The sequence below is a fragment of the Trichechus manatus genome, unplaced genomic scaffold (genome assembly GCF_000243295.1).
Source record: "Trichechus manatus latirostris isolate Lorelei unplaced genomic scaffold, TriManLat1.0 scaffold00113, whole genome shotgun sequence".
Classification (NCBI taxonomy): Eukaryota; Metazoa; Chordata; class Mammalia; order Sirenia; family Trichechidae; genus Trichechus; species Trichechus manatus.
The window spans coordinates 754,811-773,754 of NW_004444049.1; the positions used below are offsets into that span (position 1 = coordinate 754,811).

The 18,944-nt window shown below is 50.5% G+C and overlaps 1 protein-coding gene across 1 annotated transcript in view; it reads left to right on the top strand.

Annotated features, from left to right (window-relative positions):
* Nucleotides 1–18,944, top strand: part of SHANK2 (SH3 and multiple ankyrin repeat domains 2) — a 559,307-nt gene that overhangs the window by 27,771 nt on the left and 512,592 nt on the right. Inside the window, exons 2-4 of the mRNA XM_004383876.1 lie at nt 1,482–1,685; nt 6,618–6,689; nt 10,128–10,236. Of these exons, the coding sequence (XP_004383933.1) occupies nt 1,482–1,685; nt 6,618–6,689; nt 10,128–10,236 (385 nt within the window). The remainder of the gene's footprint in view (nt 1–1,481; nt 1,686–6,617; nt 6,690–10,127; nt 10,237–18,944) is intronic.

The following is an 18,944-nucleotide window of genomic DNA, read 5'->3' on the forward strand; positions in this document are numbered from 1 at the left end:
AACTCAAGTCCATCGTTGGAGGGCTTGATGGTTCACGTCTGTGTGGTACATTGGTCACAGTGGATGAACCAGCGTTGATACGTTAGTGTTAACTCAAGTCCATCGTTGGAGGGCTTGAAGGTTCCCTCTTCGTGTTGCACTGTCCTGTGGGTTTTGACGAATGCATGATGTCCAGTGTGCACCATGACAGCATCCTGCAGAACAGTGCCACTGGCCCAACAATGTCCTGTGCTCCCCTGTTCTTCCCTCCCCGCTACCCGGGAACTCCTGGCAGCTCGTTATCATTTAAATTCAGCAAAAAAAAAAAAAAATTAGAAATCATGGAAAGTAGCTGATTTGGGCCCGGCTTTCGCTTTTCTGGGCTTCTTGGTGAGTCCCGCCAAAGGAATGTGTGAACATTACCAAGTTGTTCTTCCAAGTCTTGGTGTTGCTTTTATGCTTTTGAAAAGGGTTCATGATTGGTTTATAGGCACAGCTAACACTGTTTAACTTTTTCAAAGTTAGCTCTTCGGGCTTTGGATTTGATTTCTCATCCCACCGTTTTCCCTGGTTGCCTTCCTGTATCGTTCAGAAGGGGCGATACTGGCATTTCTGAGGGCTCTCGTGTTCAGAGTCAGCGTGGGTGGCATGAAGGCACCATACCATCAGCCGTCCAACCGGCGGGTTTACCAGACATTCTCCCCTATCTGAAAAGTCCCACTCTAGACTCCTGCCGTGGTTCCCAAAGCGTGCTCCCCAGGCTGGCAGCAACAGCATCACCTCGAAACTTGGGGAAAATGCAGGTTCTTGGTCCCTGCGCCAGACCTGCTGTATTGGACGCTCTGTGTGTGTGTAGGGGGTGTACACTGAAGTTTTAGAAGCACCATCCAAGTGAGAGAACTGTCCTGAGGCAATACGTGATTATTGATTGATTATTCATTATTGATACCAAAAAACCTTGTGAATATGGGAGCTTTGAGCCGATGGTGAGAGTCAAGGCCACAGGGACTGACGGCTCAGTCCCAGGTTTTTCCCTTGTGTTGTGAGGTGCCATCCAGCCGACTGACTCAGGCGGCCTTACCTAACGTGTAATAGAACAAAGCCTCGGCCGGTCCTGCGCCGTCCTCATGATCGTTGTGTGCTCCGGCCCATTGTTGGGGCTGCCATGTTAGTCCATCCCTCGTTCTTCATGACCTTGCACTTTACCAAACATGATGTCCTTTTCTAGTGGTTGGTCTTTCCGGATGACGTGTCCAGAGTAAGTGAGCCAGGGTCTCGCTGTCCTCACTTCTAGGGAGCATTCTGACTGTCCTTCCTCCAAGACTGATTTGCTCCTTCGACACTTAGCGACAAGTAGGTCTTATTTCTCTGCCTTGAAAAGCAGTGGGGTCCAAAGCTCAGAAGATCTACTAGGGTGGGACGGAAACGTGTTTGCCACCTCTGAGGACAGGTCCCCCCAGCTTTTGAGTCCGCTAACCCTATGTCTTTTTCCCTCCCCTCAGAAGTGCATTCGCTTCAACCCGGATGCGACTGTGTGGGTGGCCAAGCAGAAGATCCTGTGCACGCTGAACCAGAGCCTGAAGGATGTACTCAACTATGGGCTCTTCCAGCCCGCCAGCAACGGGCGAGACGGGAAGTTCCTGGACGAAGAGCGCCTTCTGCGCGAGTACCCGCAGCCCGTGGGCGACGGGGTGCCATCGCTGGAGGTATTCCCGTTGACAGCGTATTGGTGATTGATTCCTGCATAACGGCACAGGGTGGGGAGGGGGAAACCTCAGCGCCACATTTGATTAAAACCCATTGCCATCGAGTCCGTCCTGACTCATAGCGACCCTATAGGACCAAGTGGAACTGCCCCATAGGGTATCCAAGGAGCAGCTGGTGGATTCGAACTGCCAGCCTTTTGGTCATCAGCCGAGCTCTTAACCATTACACCACCAGGGCTTCCACATTTGACTAGGATTGAGAAATCACCCCACGTGGGGTCTTGGGCTGCACCTAATTTTGCAGTGAATTGCAAACTGTTGCATGATTTCTGTGCATCTGCTTTCTCTATGGAATTCACAGGTTCGTTGTAGACAAGTCAGGGGATGAGCAAACCACGGGTTCGACTCATTTCACCAGGACATATGCGTTCTGGGGAGACAGCGTGGTCCTGCACCTTCTCCCTGAATCCGTGTCCCTGCCCTTGGGCAACAGGGTGGCCTGGTGGCCATTCTGCAGTTAGGAGGAGCTCAGCTTCCTTTCTGCTTCTTGGCCCAGGAGTGGCTGGGCGGGCTCTTCCAGCTACAGAGCTGGTAATGTGCCCTTGGTCCTTCATAAACAGTGGTTCATGTGCCATATGGGGCAATCTTACGCAGGCCTACAGTATAGTACAACCCGGCCCCTGCCTGTCTGACGCCTGCTTGCTGCATCCCGGGTTTACAGAGTGTTTCCAACAGTGCATACCGGGTGCACATGTCACGACAGTTGTACAAATAGCCGGAAATAGAGCTGTGGCTGTTGGTTGCGTCAGATTGATTCCAGCTGGTGGAGACCCCACGCGTGCAGGGTAGAACTTTGCCCCATGGGGTTTTCAATGGCTGTGACCTTTCAGAAGCAGATCACCAGGCCTGTCTTCCAGGGTGCTTCTGAGTGGGTTTGAACCACCAACCTTTTGGCTAATAGTCAAGCGCTTAACCATTTGTGCCCCCAGGGACTCCGGAAAGATGGTAACCCCTCCTATTGCATGGCACATGATTATTATGTGATCATACTGCCTCTGACTTAGTCAAACAACCAGGGACTGGAAGTGTGGACTCGTAGCTGATATTTGAACCGTCTCGATGGGTTCTACAGTGTTCTCAGCTACTGGGCTTACCCTGAGGTTAGAGATGTCAGGGGCATGAATTTCTCGGTTCTGCAGTGACTCGGAGGCTGGGGTTGCTAGGGTTTCTGTTCATGCAGAACCTGTGGAGGACTGGGGGAAGAGTGTCGGTGGCGGAACAGATGGGATGCCGTTTAGAAGTTTTGCAATTCAAGGCAGGTCATTCTGCTCTGCTGGCCTCAGTTTGCTCACTGTAAAATGGACACGCATTGAATAATCCCTCACTGCGGGACTGCTGTGTGCCGGGCACATCCCGGGTATACGCAGTGTACCCAAGGATCACAGTTCTGGTCTCATGGAGGGTCTGCTCTGGTGGGAGGTGACAGACTGGAACAGACAGTAATACACGTCAGGTGTTGGTCGTTTTCTGACCCCAACTCATGGGGACTCCCCGTGAATTTCACTCCATAAGGTTTTCTTGGCTGTGATCTTTCTGAAGCAAATTGCCAGGCCTTTCTTGCAAGGCACCTTTGGGTGGGTTTGAACCACCAACCTTCAGGTTAGTAGTGGAGCGCTTCCCCACTGGCACCACCCAGGGACTCCTGGTTGTCTGTTTACCGATGGTAAAAGGTCGAGGAGACGGTGACCAGGAAGCTGCTCCTGATTGGAAAGCCCCTTGAAGGGCAGCAGTGATCTGAAGGGCCCTGACTGCCCCCTGCCCCACCCCTGAGAATGAACCAAATGCAGGCGTGGGAAAGCACCTCACCACAGGGAAGGGCTGTGCTGGGGCCGCTGGACAGAAGGCTGCGTGGACTCCTGTGGACACCCTGTTTGGAGCTCGTGGGAGCCCAGGGCGTGGGGTTTGTTCATGAGCCTCTCTACCCCTCATGCTCGTCGGGGGCAATGGGAGCGTGAGCTTCGCCATCAGACTCTGGGTTCGGCCCCGTCACTGGTGCTGTGCTGCCTTGAGCACACCGCCACCCTCTCTGAGCTGCAGACACCAAGCTGTAACCCTGGGGCTGCATTAGTACTGGCCTCTGCATCCCACTGAGCAGTGCACAGGGCAAAAGCCCTGATAACAGGTGAGCGCCCGGAGCAGTGTCCCGGCTGCTGCTGTGATCGGTTCTCAGCGCTGTGAGCCTTTGTTTGTATTTATATTTATTCATCTCCTTGGGCCACCCCCCAGCCAGGTGGTCGGCTGACTGAGGTCAGGGGGAGACAGCAGGTAACTGTTGCCTCAGGAAACGCTCAGCAAATAGCAAGCAAAGGGTTAGGGTTTCAGAGCTGACGTGGGCTGTAAATGTTTATGGCTCTAGAAACTACATCTCCTCCGAAGTACTAATCCCGTATGTGTGTGTGTGTGTGTGTGTGTGTGTGTTAAATAGGCGTTATTTTTTTAGAGTGTGTGTGTGTGTGTGTGTGTGTGTGTGTGTTTTAAACAGGCGTTATTTTTTAGATCAGTTTTAGGTTTACAGAAAAATTGGGAGGAAGTACAGAGAGTTCCCACACGCCTGCTCCCGCTTGCACGCAGGTTTCTGTTACTCCTGCATTCCTGGGATAGTTGTGAGCCAATATTGATACATTGTTGCTAACTCCAGCCCAGAGTCTAGCTCAGGGTTCACTCTGGCTCGCACAGTCCTGTGGGTTTGACAAATGCGTAATGTCACGTGTCCACCGTGACAGCATCCTGCAGAACAGTGTCACTGCCCCCACTATGCCCTGCGCCCCCCGCTTCATCCCTCCTTCCCCGAGCCCCTGGCGGCGGCTGAGCTTTTCACTGTCTCTGTAGCTTCGCCTTTTCCAGAATGTCGTGTGGTCGGAATCGTGTGTATGTTTTATTATAAAAGAAAAAAATGCCTGTTGAGTAGAATTCCTTTTGACTTTTCAAGTTGGCCCACGTGATGGTGGCCCTGGTGCCATTGCCTGTGGTTTCCCTCAGTGAAATCTGGGCCAGTGGGGTAGGTGATCAGGAGTCCTGGGTGGTGCAAACAGCGCACTCCCTGCTAACTGAAAAGTTGGAGGTTCGAGTCCACCCAGAGGCACCTCAGAAGAAAGGCCTGGCAATCTCCGTCCAAAAACTCAGCCATTAAACTCCCTATGGAGCACGGGTCTTCTCTGACACACATGGGGGTGCCATGAGTTGGCGTCGACTCGGGACAGCTGGTTTGGTTTTTTGGGGTGAGTGATTAAGACGCAGGTGAAGGGTTTGCTAGCAGCCCCCTTCAGAACACGGCTCTACTAGCTGAATCTAGAATCGACAGGTCAAAATCCTCAAACGGGCACGGATCCCATCTTGCCAGGTCAGCTCAGGAAGGTCAGCGTGTGCAGTGCACGCCGGGCACACTCGATCCTGGCACTCTGCGGGCCGTGTTACACAGAACTCTCCGGTTTCACGACTGGCTTATTTTGGCAGTTACAAAGAAAATCAAGTTTCGGTCTGTGCAAAAAAGGAATTTTGTCTGCTGTTGAATTGCCATTTTGTTTAGAGTGGAAGGAAAGGAGAATGAGGTTGTCCTTTTGGAAACTTTATATCAGATTAGACTTACGGCTCCGGGATCATCTCGCCTGCTGCCCCACAAGTTCATTTTTTTTTTCTTCTCCCCCCGTACTTATGTTTAAAATCCTCCGACTGTGACGATATCAAGGGAAGTGGGGGAGAAAGAAATAAAATGGCATTTGTCTGGCACTGCTTCTGTGTCAAGAAGCTCACAGTCCATCCCCGGGGCCACCCCAGGAGGTTTGTGTTTTAATCCCCGTGCTACAGATAGGGAAACCGAGGCTGAGACAGGAAGCTCATAGCGAAGTATTGGGACAGGAATTGGAACAGACGTTCTGACTCAAAATCCAAGTCACTTTCCCTAACACGATGTGTCCCTACCCCCGGGTGGTGCAAGGGTTAACTCACTCGGCTGCTAAGCCAAAGGTGTTGGAGGTATGAGTCCACCCAGAGAGAGGCACCTCGGAAGAAAGGCCTGGTGATCTACTTCCAAAAAATCAGCCACCGGAAACCCTGCGGAGCACAGTTCTACTCAGACACACATGGGGTCGCCATGAGTCGGAGTCGCCTTGACGACAACTGGTTGCTGTGGGTTGAGGCGTCCCTCCCAAGCCCTGCGCCGTCTGCAGTGTCTCCAGCATGTTAACGAGAAAAGGCCAGGGAGGGGCCCCTGGGAGGAGGGGCCAAACGTTAGAGAAAAGGCCTTAGAAAGTACAAAGCACGGCCTTCGACAGCGTTGCTGTCTCCTTGGGCTCTCAGTACTATGTGTCGTCCGTGGTGCCGGCGATGTAATTTTCAGTTCAAAGGAGACGCTGCTGTTTTGGGGGGCACACGGTGGCTCTGAAGTCCTCAGGGAGGGGCTGCAGGAGTGAGCGAAGGTGACGCCCACACCCGGGCTCCTAATGCTTGTTTTAATCCCACACAGGAGGACGCTGACGACACAGAAGCAAACTCTGGTAGGGCCGCGTTGGGTGAAAAACGCCACGCTAATGGCAGGCCGGCCCTGGGGACAGCCAACCCAGGCACCTCAGAAGCTAGAGGAGGCTGATGCTGGAACGCAGCCAGGAGTCTCCTTCTGCCCTCAGCGTCCCTCTTGTTTCTTTTCATGGCCTTTTGGCGAAATACCGCAGAGTTGCAGCAAAAGCTTTTCTTATGGCGTCGTCTTAGGCTCTGCGGTTTGAATGCGTGTAGTTGATTTCACATCCAGGAAATCCGGAGAGTTAGCTGTGGAGTCCCTGTCTCCAGGGAAACAGCTGAGGGAGAGACTGATTTTCCCTCCCAACAGCCATGTGAAATATTTACTTGTTTATTTATTTTTTTCTATTTCTGTGCCAGTTTCGATACAAGAAGCGCGTGTATAAACAGTCCAATCTCGATGAGAAACAGTTGGCCAAGCTCCACACAAAGGTAGGTGGGGAGATGGGCTGTGGGGCTGACACTCTCAGCCTATTATCTTTTGTCCCCTGTTATTATCTTTCGATGTCAGCTGAGCTTTTGGGACAGAGGGTTCCTCTCCTCCAAGCAGACGTGTACTGGGCGCCTGCTGTTTACCTGAAGTCCTCGTAACAGTTAATACTCTCGGCTGCTAACCAAAGGGTCGGAGGTTTGATTCCCACTGATCTACTTCTGAAAACTCAGCCACTGAAAGCCCTGTGGAGCACAGCTCTGCTCTGACACTCATGGGGTCGCCAAGAGTTGGAAGTGACTGGATGACTTTTTTTTTTTATTGCCGGCTCAATAGAAGATAGCATTTTAATGGTTTTTCTCTCTTCTTGCATCTGTATAAACTTAACGAAGTTTGTAACTTAACAAAGGTGTTATTTACATAAAACTACACAAAAGTAAGCAGTGCAGGTTAGCACCTGGGAGTAAGGAGGGGTGTTTAGAGAAAGGACCACGGGTTGCGTTAGGTGGAGCACTCAGTACTTGGCTGCACATACTGTGCGTACCTGTGTGTACCTGCATGTACCTGTGCACACCTGTGTGTACCTGTGCACACCTGTGCTCATAGCATCATCCAGCTGGACAAATATAGCGTTCATCGTAGAGAATGTGGTTCTTCATTAGCACTGTGCTGTCCATGTAAAGGAGGAATCCTTGACAGTCTCAGAGGCTCACATTCTGGGTCCTGCCCCACCCCACCCTGTATGCTTGTAACTCAGAGGACTCCAATAGCGCCCCTGCAAAACACAGGGGACATGAGAGTCGGAGAAGCTGCCTCAAGGTGTTCCCTTCCATGGCCCTGCTGCTCTCCAGGTGTGCTAACCTGGAGCGAGGTGCCCAGAGAGGGCTTCCCCGCCCCCAGGCTCCTCTTGTTCCTCATTTTCCCCATTTATATCCATTTGTCCTTCATTTTCCCCATTGCAGTACGGGCTCATGTATTTTCATTTTGTTCAGTGGGTTAGGATGTCATCATTATTTTGTCCCAGATGCGGGTGGTGGTGGCCTTCCACCTGGCTCCACCTCTGGCACACCCGGTTGTTCTTTGAGCTCTTACCACCTTCAGGCACAGTGTGCTCCAGGCTCTTCCTGCACGCTGTCTGCCCCCACCCTGGAATCAGCGTGGACAGTGGAATTTAGGCACCAAGACCTGGATGCTCCTGGTTGCTATTACCCCCTGGTGTGTAGATTAAAATGCGTATTAGCAAATAGGTGAAATCTAGTTGTACCTTGTGTCTTTGAGCCTGTTAACTTCTAGCCCCTGGAAAGTGTGAGAAAGGTTCAGGTGGAGATCCAATCTGTGTCGGACTGCTGAAGGCTCCAGGGGGCTTCTGTGTTGGAAACCATACCTGCTGTCCCTGCCGCGTGTTTTGGGAGAGGTGTTCGCTGGGGTGGGAGGGAGGGGAAGCATCAGGCCAGGTGAGAACAATTGGGGTTGTCGGATGGTCTCTGGTGTTTGCGTCAGATAGCCCGGGCTTGACGGACAGGAAATCAGTATTTTTTTTTTTTACAGACAAGGCTGGGCAGAGCCTGGGAAGGGTTCCTCCCTGTTGTGGATTGAATTGTGTCCCCCGGAAATACGTGCTGTAAATCCTCACCCCTATATCTGTGGTTATAATCCCATTTGGGAATGGGTTGTCTTTGTTATGTTGATCAGGCAGGGTTAACATAGTGTATATCTTGAGTCAATCTCTTTTAAGATTCATAAAAGAGATTAAACAAGCCTGCAGAGCAGAGATGGGGGAAGAGAGATGCCACGCCGCAGGAAGATCGCCCAGGAGCAGAAGCTCAAAGAGACAAGGACCTTCCTCCAGAGCTAGCGAAGAGACAAAGCCTTCCTCTGGAGCTGGCGCCCTGAATTCGGACTTCTAGCCTCCTAAACTGTGAGAAAGTAAATTTCTCTTTGTTAAAGCCATCCTCTTACTTGTGGTATTTCTGTTACAGCAGCGCTAGAGAACTGAGACTCTCCCCATCAAGGCTGAGCTGCTGATGGTTTTGGTCTCATGCGAAGTGACTGCCTGCCTTCACCCTGAGTTACTCGCTGATCAGGCACCCGTGTGTCTGTCCGTGTGGTCCTGGGCTGAACCAGACAGCGCAAGAGTCAGAATTTACTCTCCATCCTGGCTGCCTCTTCAGAGGCTGTTCTTGTGTGCCATCGAGTCGATTCCGACTCATAGTGACGGTGTGACAGAGTGGAACTATCTTACCGAGTTTCCTGCATATCTCAGTCATCTAGTTCTGCTACAGCTGAAACATCCCAAGGGGATGGCTTTAACAAAGACAGATTTATTCTCTCACAGTCCAGTAGGCTGCAAGTCCAGATTCAGGGCATCAGCTCCAGGAGAAGGCTTTCTCTCTTTGTCATCCTTGTGATGCATCTGTCTTCCCTTGGTCTGGAAGCACAGAAAACTCAGGTCCAAAAGACGCGCTCTGCTCCCGGCACTGCTTTCTTGGTGGTATGAGGTTCCCATGTGTCTCTGCTTGCTTCTCTCTTTTCTTTCTCAGAAGAGATTGGCTTAAGACACTGTCTAATCTTGTAGACCTCATCAGTATAAGTGCCACTAATCCATCTTATTACATCATAGTGATAAAATTTACAACACATAAGGAAATCACTTCAGATTACAAAATGGTACACAATCGTACAATACTGGGAATCATGACCCAGCCAAACTGATAGATAGTTTCTGGGGACACAGTTCAATCCATGACGCTAGACTTTCATCTTTATGGGAGAAGATGGCCAGGTCTTTCTCCCGAGGAGCGGCTGGTGAGTTCAACCGCTGACCTTTTGGTTAGCAGCCGAGCACTTACCCATTGCAACACCAGGGCCCCTTCTTTAGAGATTAACCAAAAAGCAAAAAAACCAAACCTATTGCCATCAAGTCGATTCCGACTCATAGCATCCCTATAGGACAGAGTAGAAATGCTCCATAGGGTTTCCAAGGAGCAGCTGGTGGAACTGAACTGCCAACCTCTTGGTTAGCAGCCGAGGTCTTAGCCACAGAGATTAGGGACCACAAGTACTGGTCCATGACGTCACTCGGCAGAACTGGGGTCAGTAGTCTGGGTGAGGTCCTGGAAACTGGAGTTGTTCAGAGTACTTTGGGTGGTTTATAGCTTTCTAACTCTCAGCAAGGACAGCGAATGGCGAGGGGTTTTAAACTCGAGTCCAAGCTGGGCTGATTGAGCTTACCACGGTCTGGGCTCCTAGCTCAGCCCTGGGGTTCCAGGTGCAGAAACCCATGTTCAGGCCAGCCCCAGGGTCGCCTGATCAAGGGGCATCCTTCCCTCCATAGAGGCAGGTCAGCGTGCCCCCCCACCCAAGCCCCTGGAACCTTCCAGTAGCCTGTGCTGTAGACATTTCTTGTAAAGACATATCTGTTTCCTCGTTTTTTCCTTTAGACCAATCTGAAGAAATGCATGGACCATATTCAGCATCGTTCGGTTGAGAAAATCGTCAAGATGCTGGATCGAGGCCTGGACCCCAATTTCCATGACCTGGAGACTGGAGGTGGGTGTTTGCTGGAGAAGGCTTTGCTGGAGGGTGGGTTCGGTCAGCTTCGGCGATTCTGTTGTTCCTATCACACGTGAGTGGGCTGACAGTTACTGGGGTTTAAGGCTGCTCCCTTGCTTGTCCGTGAGTTCTGGACTGAAGGGCCTGAGCCTGTTAGGCCCACCAGGGCCTCCCTGCAGTCAGCACAATGCTTGGCACGGAGTCGGGGCACAGGCCATCATTGCTGATTACACAAACGAACGAGTGAACGTATGCGTCTCCGGGCGCTGCTGTGACAGAAGCACCACAAGGGGGCCTTTAAAGAACAGGAATTATCTTCTCACGGTTCAGGAAGCTACAAGTCCGAATTCAGGGCACTGGCTCCAGGGAAGGGCTTTCTCTTGGTTTGTTCTGGGGGAAGGTCCTTGTCTCTTTCAGCTTGTCTTCCTCGGTTCCTTGGAGATTTCCATGTGGCGTCAGTGGTTCCCCTTTTCTGCTTGCTTCTGTGTCTAATCTGCTCCTTTTATATTGCAAAAGTGATGGACTTCCGACACTCCCTACATTGATAAAGCCTTATTAACATAACAGAGAAACCCTATTCCCAAATGGGATTATAGCCACAGGTAAAAAAACTAAAACCCTTTGCCTTCCAGTCAATTCTGACTCACAGCAACCCTACAGGACAGAGCAGAACTGCCCCCACAGGGTTTCCATGGAGGGCCTAGTGGATTCAAACTGTTGACCTCGTGGTTAGCAGCCCTAGCTCTTAACCACTACGCCACCAGGGTTTCCACGGGTATAGGTGGTAGGATTTACCATACATATTTTTTTGGAGGAACTCTAGTAGTGCAATGGTTAAGCACTCGGCCCCTAACTGAAAGTTTAATGGTTCGAACCCACCCAGTGGTTCCACGCTTCCATGAAGAATACAGCGTAGGAAGCCCTAGGGAGCAGTTCTCCTCTGTCACGTGGGGTCACTATGAGTGGAAAATCGGCTTGATGGCACTCAACAACATTTTTGGGGACACAATTCAAACCATAACAGAATGCCATGCATGTATTGAGTTGCCAGCTGCCGTCTTTGGGGGAGCACGGTTTCTCCCTGGGCATGTAGCCCCCCAGATCTTACCTTCCAGGAACGTGTGTGTTTATGGACACGTGTGGGTGTGCGCCCACGTCTCTGGGCCGGCACATACGAGCACATGTGCACATACACACACCGTCCTGGCCGCCGCCTGGAAACTTCTTCTCTGCTTACAGGCCTTCCATCATTCTTTAGAGAAATGGCGCAGGCTCTGGATGGTTCCATGAACGCGGGTTGCTCAGCCTCGGCACCGTGGACGTTTGGGGCAGACAGTCCCTTGTGGTGGGCCACCCTGTGCTCTCTAGGGCGTTTAGCGGCATCACTGGCCTCCACCCACCAGGTACCCATAGCGGCTCCCAGTCGTGAGAGCCAAAAACATCTCCAGACACGGTCCCCGGGGTGGGGCACCTCCTCCCAGCGAGGCCCCTGTGGGAGTGGGTGACCCAGAAGGCCAGAGGCCATGGGAGCCCTGTGTTTGGTGTTGGAGGGTGTGATGGGGGTGGCGCAGTGGGGAGCAGGCGGCGCCCAGGCTCTGCCCTCACTCTGGAGTTGGGTGGGTGGGCAGCTGCAAGCCTCTGTCCTCTGGAACTGGGAGACACAGGCGTGGGGCTGGCGGGTGGCGCTCATCCCGTGGGGAAGGACGTGGAGTGAGTGAGAAGGAGGCGGGTGGGCACAGGGTGAGCACTGCAGGCCGGCTCCAGCCTGGAGATGTCCCTCCCCGGCCTTCTGTCCCTCCGCTCATCCTGCCCCTCCCTCCTCTGGTGCATGGAGTGCCCGAGCACTTCAGCTGTAAAAATCAACGAATGTGTGGGTTCTGGACCATGAACTGAGCCTCGGGTGCATCCACCTGTAGCCCAGCCAGCCTGGTGTCTGTGGTCATGTCCCCCTCCTGTAGCCCAGCCAGCCTGGTGTCCGTGGTCATGTCCCTCACCTGCAGTCTCTGTTGAGCCAGCCACTGACCTCGGCTCCCGCTGGCTAGTGGGAGCCTCTCACGCCTTTACCCTGCCTTCATTCGTGACAGTTTCTGGATGATTTGGGAGGGACTTGGGCCCGGTCAGTGCACCGCACCTCTGGCCTTGCCCTGACCGGCAGGAGATGGAGGTCTGAGGTCCACTCTGGCTACCCTTTCCTCTTCGAACGAGCACGACCCCTCTAATTGGTTCCTTCCTAGCGTGAGCCAGACTTCTCTGCGGCCGCCCACGCCAGCGTGTCGGTATCTTCTTCATTTTAAGGGTCTGAATTGACTGTTATTCTGGGCCAGACCCTTACTGAACTTTTAGGACACAGGCTCTGATTTATTCTGAAGCAAAGGTTTGCAGCTGTTTCCCTTGATCCCACCTGGAGTTAAAAGTTGATGCATTGTCACTGTGTCTTGGGTCAGTACCAGCGCTTAAAAATCCTTGATTGTTATGGGCACCGTGGAGAGGTGTAATTAAAGATGATAAAGACAGACGTGCACCACCCGTCTGTCAGCCTGTCCTACTGTGGTGGCTTGCCTGTTGCTGTGATGTTGGAAGCTGTGCCACCGGTATTTTAAATGCCTGCAGGGATACCTATGGTGAACAGGTTTCAGCGGAGCTTCCACACTAAGACAGACTAAGAAGAAAGGCCTGGTGGTAGACTTCCAAAACTCAGCCGATGAAAACCCTGTGGATCACAATAGAACATTGTCTGACAGAGTACTGGAAGGTGAGACCCCTAGGTTGGCGGGCACTTGAAATACACGGTGGCCACCACAGCGGACTCGAGCAGACCAGTGATGGCGAGGATGGTGCAGGACCAGGCAGTGTTTGTTCTGTTGTCCATGGGGTCACCATGAGTCGGAGCTGACTTGACGGCAACTATCAACAGCAATAACAGAGGCAGAAGTGTGACCCTAACCACGTCTCTGTAACCTGAGCAGAAGTGAGCTGCAGGCAGTGGTCCTCAGAGTATACTGCAGATGTTTCTCTTCTGTCCTGTGCCTGTGGCCTTGGAGACTCCCTGGCTGTGGCACGTGGAGGCTCTCAGCTAGGCCCTGGAGGGGTGCAGGGTCCATGACCTGGAAGGCCTGTCCTCGATGAGCAATTCCAGCTCACAGTCCTGGGCCAGGATTTGCACCGGAAGCCCTGGGCACTCCCAGGGGGCAGGAAGAGCTGGCTCACTTGCTGCTCATTCATCATCTATGGCTATGCACTGCAGCCTGGTCCCGCCCCCGAGGTGAGAGTCTCCTGGCTGAGCTGGTAACTTTTTTTAATGACATATGCTTCTTAAAAAAAGAACAATTCTATTGTAAAAGAAATATAACAAAAATATTGCCATTTTAACCATTTCTAAATGGTGCAATTCAGGGACACGAATTATAGTCACCGTGCTGTGCAACCATTGCTGCTATTTCCAGAAGTTTTCCTCACCCCAGACAGAAACTCAGCCCTCCTTCGGCAGTAACTCCTGTCTACCCCTCCCCTGGTCCCTGGTTCCTGCTAATCGACTTCTGTCTGTACACTTGGCTGTTCTAGATATTGTGTGTAAGTGGGATCAGACAGCATTTGTCCTCGTGTGTCTGGCTCATTCAACTCGGTTCCTCGGTGGCTCAAACAGTTATGCACTCGGCTGCTACTGAAGGGTTGGCGGTTTGTACCCATGCAGAGTCACCTTGGAAGAAAGCCCTGGCGATCTACTTCCAAAATATCACAGCCGTTGAAAACTCTGTGGAGCACAGTTCTCCTCTGAAGCACACGGGGTCGTCATGAGTCAGAGATGAATAGAGCGCAATTTTTGTTTTGTTTTTTCTACTTCCGCTCAGAATCATGTGTTCATCGTCCGTGTCACAGCGTGTATCAGGACTTCATTTCTCTTTGTGGCTGAGTCCTGTTCCATTGTCTGGATGGACCACCTTGTATTTAGCCAGCTGGTGAGTTTTTCAAAGCCACCAGCAGAATCTGGCTGGAAACCAAACCTCCTAACTCCACATGCATCTAGCTGGAGGCAGCCTCCCTCCCAAGCCAGGAAATGCCTCCACGCTGGGACCTGGGCTCCTTCCCTGCAGCAGAGCCTGTGGTTCTCTGCCACTCTGGGGCTTCCACTGGGGCCAGAGTGGGTGAAACAGCCCTTCCTGACTGAGTGATGCACAGGGGTAATTCAATCCCGTAGAAGAACCAGCCCATTACAACAGAACACCCGTGTTCTTACACTGTCTGACAGTGGCCCTAAATTTAAATGTTATTAAGTCATTATGCAAGTAGTATGAAAAAAATAAGGATTCCTCCCCCTAAGGTCTCAGAGGCTGTCTTAGTCATCTAGTGCTGCTATAACAGAAATACCACAGGTGGATGGCTTTAACAAAGAGAAGTTTATTCTCTCACAGTCCAATAGGCTACAAGTCCAAATTCAGGGCACCAGCTCCAGGGGAAGGCTTTCTCTCTCTGTTGGCTCTGGAGGAAAGTCCTTGTCATCAGTCTTTCCTTGGTCTGGAAGCATCTCAGCGCAGGAACCTCAGGTCCAAAGGATGCGCTCTGCTCCTGGCACTGCTTTCTTGGTCGTATGGGGTCCCCATGTCTCTCCGCTCAATTCTCTCTTTTATATCTCAAAAGAGATGGGCTTAAGACACTATCCAGTCTTGTAGATCTCATCAATATACCTGCCACTAGTCCATTTTATTACATCATAGTAATAGGATTCACAACACATAGGGAAATCACGTCAGATGACAAAATGGTAGACAGTCATACAATACTGGGAATGATGACCTAGCCAAGCTGACAGATATTTTGGGGGACACAGTTCAATCCATGACAGGGGTCGTCTCCTCCTTTGACTGAGTCCTGCAGAATGAGACGCATGGGGCTTCCAAAAACGGAAAAGAAAGTAGAATTCACCATTTGAGTGATTATTTTTCACGGTGTTTCCAAACTTGAAAATCAAATCCCTGCACAAAGAAGGAAGACTGGTTAATAAAGATAGAAACTTCTTTCAACGTTTTGAATGAGAGATAAAAAAGATAAGATTTCATTTCTTGAGCCAAGTTTGGCAGAGCACCAATGATGCTCTGGATTCCATTGATAAGATACAATTACTAAGTTTCTACAGCTTCGAGGAGGTGCTTGTCAGCCGGGGGGCTTCGAATATTTAAGCTGGCTATAGCCTTGCTCTGCCCATGTGCGTCCTTAGTGGCTCCTGGGGCGTCTCTGTCCAGCCCTCACGGATCCAATTAGAAGGTTTCTTGGACATTCCTCATTCCTGTACGCTTTTCCCGGGAACGTATAGCTTTCAGACAATGGGAAGAGGCAGTGGCCTCACTAGAGGGGTGCGGGGGGGCGGGGTGTGAACCGCGCCGGGTGACACTGTCAGTGGGGGTGACACCAAAATGTCTGCAAAATTTTTCTGCATTGTTTCAGCAGAACTTTGTTATTTTTTATAAAACTATCCACATAGTTACAATAGCAAAAACATTTTTCATAAGCCCAGTTTACATGTATCAATATACCTGCAAAGCTAAAACTCTATGCTAATTTACTTTTTGAACCTTCTAATGCCCTCCAGTTAGAGCTGTTGTTACTACCCAATTACAGTGACGCTTCAAATCACGTGGTTTCATCTGCACCCACTGTGAGCACACGCTTTTGTTTTTCTTGCTGCCAGTGTTTTCACAGTTGCTGATTTTGTCACGTTTTCTGGTGTTTCAGCTACAATATTTTGATAACGAGTATTTGTGAACTTACGTCAATAACGTTTTTGAGATTGAAGTAGTAATTAAAGGCTTCTGCTCAGTTACTAATAATGTAACTAATAATGTGATTCAGTGTAGAAAGATTTTACAATTTTGTTGTTAGTATTCGTATAATCTAATAAATGTTACATTTAAGCAATTTACTACTATATTTATGACATATTATTCCATGACTAAAGTTGATAACAGACATTACTAAGGATTCTTTGTGGCCTGGAATGAGAGGAGGTCCATGGGGCGGGTGACACCATGAATTACCACAGTGGGTGACACCAACCCTAGTCGCGCCACTGGGAGGAGGTGACCGTTTTGATGCATTCGATGACTGATAGTCCGTATTGGCCCTTGAACCTTAGCTCGTGAATGAATCGCGGGAGTGTAATTCCTTAGAAATAATAGCCCCCTGGAACGTGGAGGAATTCAAGGAAACTGGATTCTGGGACTTGTGTAGACGTCAGTCTACAAGGGCGGTTGTTGTTGTGTGCAGTTGGGTCGATTTTGACTCATGGCAGCCCCATGTGACAGAGTAGAACCGCCTCAGAGGGTTTCCTAGGCTGTCATCTTTAGGGGAGCAGAGCTGTGGGGTGGGTTTGAACCAGCAACCTTTAGTTAACAGCCGAGCACTTAAACCATCGCACCACCAGTGGTCGAGGCACACAGATTATCTTATGCAAATGAAGTCAGCTTTAAGACTGGCGTAAGTAAGTCCCTTTGCCTCCCATGAACGTACTTGAGTGCATTTGGTTTGTCGAGTACAATTTCTAATAAAAAGAGAACTTTTTGTTTTTTAGAAGTGAGAGCTCAAGTAGAATATTGAATTATTTCAGATTTTTTATTTATATCTCATCAAGTTCTAAAACTATGATGTCGGAAGCTGTACCACTGGTACTTCACAAACCAGCAGGGCCACACAATGGCGGACAAGTTTCAGTGGATCTTCCAGGCCAAGACCGACTAGACGGAAAGGCTTAGTGATCAACTCCCAAAAATTAGCCAGTGAAAACGCTATGGATCACAACAGAAAATTGTCCAACTCACTTGCTTTGGACATGTCATCAGGAAGGATCCATTGCTTAAGGAGGACATCATGTGTGATGAAGTAGAGGGCTAGCAAGGGTGAGGGGGACCCTCAGTGAGATGGTTGGCATGATAGCCACAGTGATGGACTCAAGCATGCTGGTGATCGTGAGGCTGTTGCAGAACCAGGCCATCTTTCATTCTCTTGTACATAAGGTAGCCATGAGTCAGAGTTGACCCGCCAGCATCTATCTGCCTACCGAGGTGGTTCTTAGCCATGCCAGAGGTTGAGACCCACTGTTGGAGATAATGAGGAAGGAATCCCAGCATCCACCTTGATCCTTGGGAATTTTGAGGTGGAGTCAAGGTTACTGAATTTGTTATGGAAAATGTGGCTGTACACACCTTGGCACAACAGGTGGGTTTCTTGGCATCAGGGCTGTGACGTTTGGGGACATGTCGGATTTCTGCTGACACGGAGGAGGTGATGGTAGAGAGTGTAGCCCACCTGTCTTGTTTTGTTTGTGGAAGCTTCTCGGATCTCCTCTTGCAAGAAAACATCCCCAACTCGTGGACTTTCAGGACATTCTGGCTGGAGGCCATTTCTCCCCTGAGAGCTTTAGCACCCACAGTCACAAATGGCTACTTGTAAAACCCCTGGTCTGGAAGGTTTGCACTGGGATGGCGAGGTTTCCCTCCGACTTAGAGGGGTGTGTTGTTTTTCAGAGATTCATATTCATATAAAAGGAGTCCCTGCGTGGTGCAAAAAGTTAACCATCTCATCTAGTAACTGAAAAGATTGGAGGTTCGAGTCCACCCAGAGGCGCCTTAGAAGAAAGCCTGGTGATCTACTTCCAAAAAAATCAGCCACTGAAAACCCTAAGGAGCATAGCTGTCCTCTGGCACATATGAGGTCACCATGAGTTGGAATTGACTCGACAGCAATGAGTTTTTTTTTTTTTTTTGGTTTGAGTGGTACAGATGATTAATGCATTTGGCTGCTAACTGAAAAGTTGGAGGTTTCAGTCCACCCAGAGGTGATCAGCTTCTGAAAAATCAGCCATTGAAAACCCTCGGGAGCCCACTTCTACCCTGACACATGTGAGGTCGCCATGAGTTGGAGTCGACTCGATGGCAACTGTTTTTTGTTTGTATAAAATGCACTGTTTTGGGTAAATGACACGGCTTTATTGCGAGTGAGGGCAGAAGCACTGATTCCAGTGCAGCGCTGGCCCTTTTGCCTGGATATTCAGTTCCTGGTGGCTAAGTCTCCACTTCAGCTGGGCGCGGCGATCCTTGTCTGTGCTGTCACTGTGGAGCTCAGCGCCCCTCAGGCTGACCGGAGCTTTTTCCTTATGAAGCCCCTTCCACCCATGAGCAGTACAGACAGGGGCCCAGGCCCTGTGGGGCTCCAGGCTTCTGTGGAGGTAACACAGCTCAGCCCAGACTGTGATTTACAGGTTCTGCACCCAAGGCCAGGCAGCTCCAATTTGTGTCAATTTGCATCAGGCATAGAAGGCACAGGGAGTGGGGGTGGCTGCCATCTCTCAATTAGAAATAATTCAATAATAGGTTATTATATTGGAAAACAATACTTTTCTACAATAAATTAAGTTCAGTTTGTGCTCCCTCTGTCAGCCTCGAGCTCAAATATTAATCTTCTGTTCTTTTGTTCAATTCATTTATAACTGTCTGTGCATACATGTTCATCTCTATCCACCCACCTCTCCATATACCTACCCACCCACCTCTCCATCTACCTACCCACCCAGCCAGTCAGCCAGCCACTCACCCATCCTCCACTCATCCATCCATCCATCTACCCACCCACCCATCCACCCATTCACCTATCCATCCATCATCCATCTATCCACCCATCCACCCACTCATCCACCCATCCACCCTTCCATCCACCCG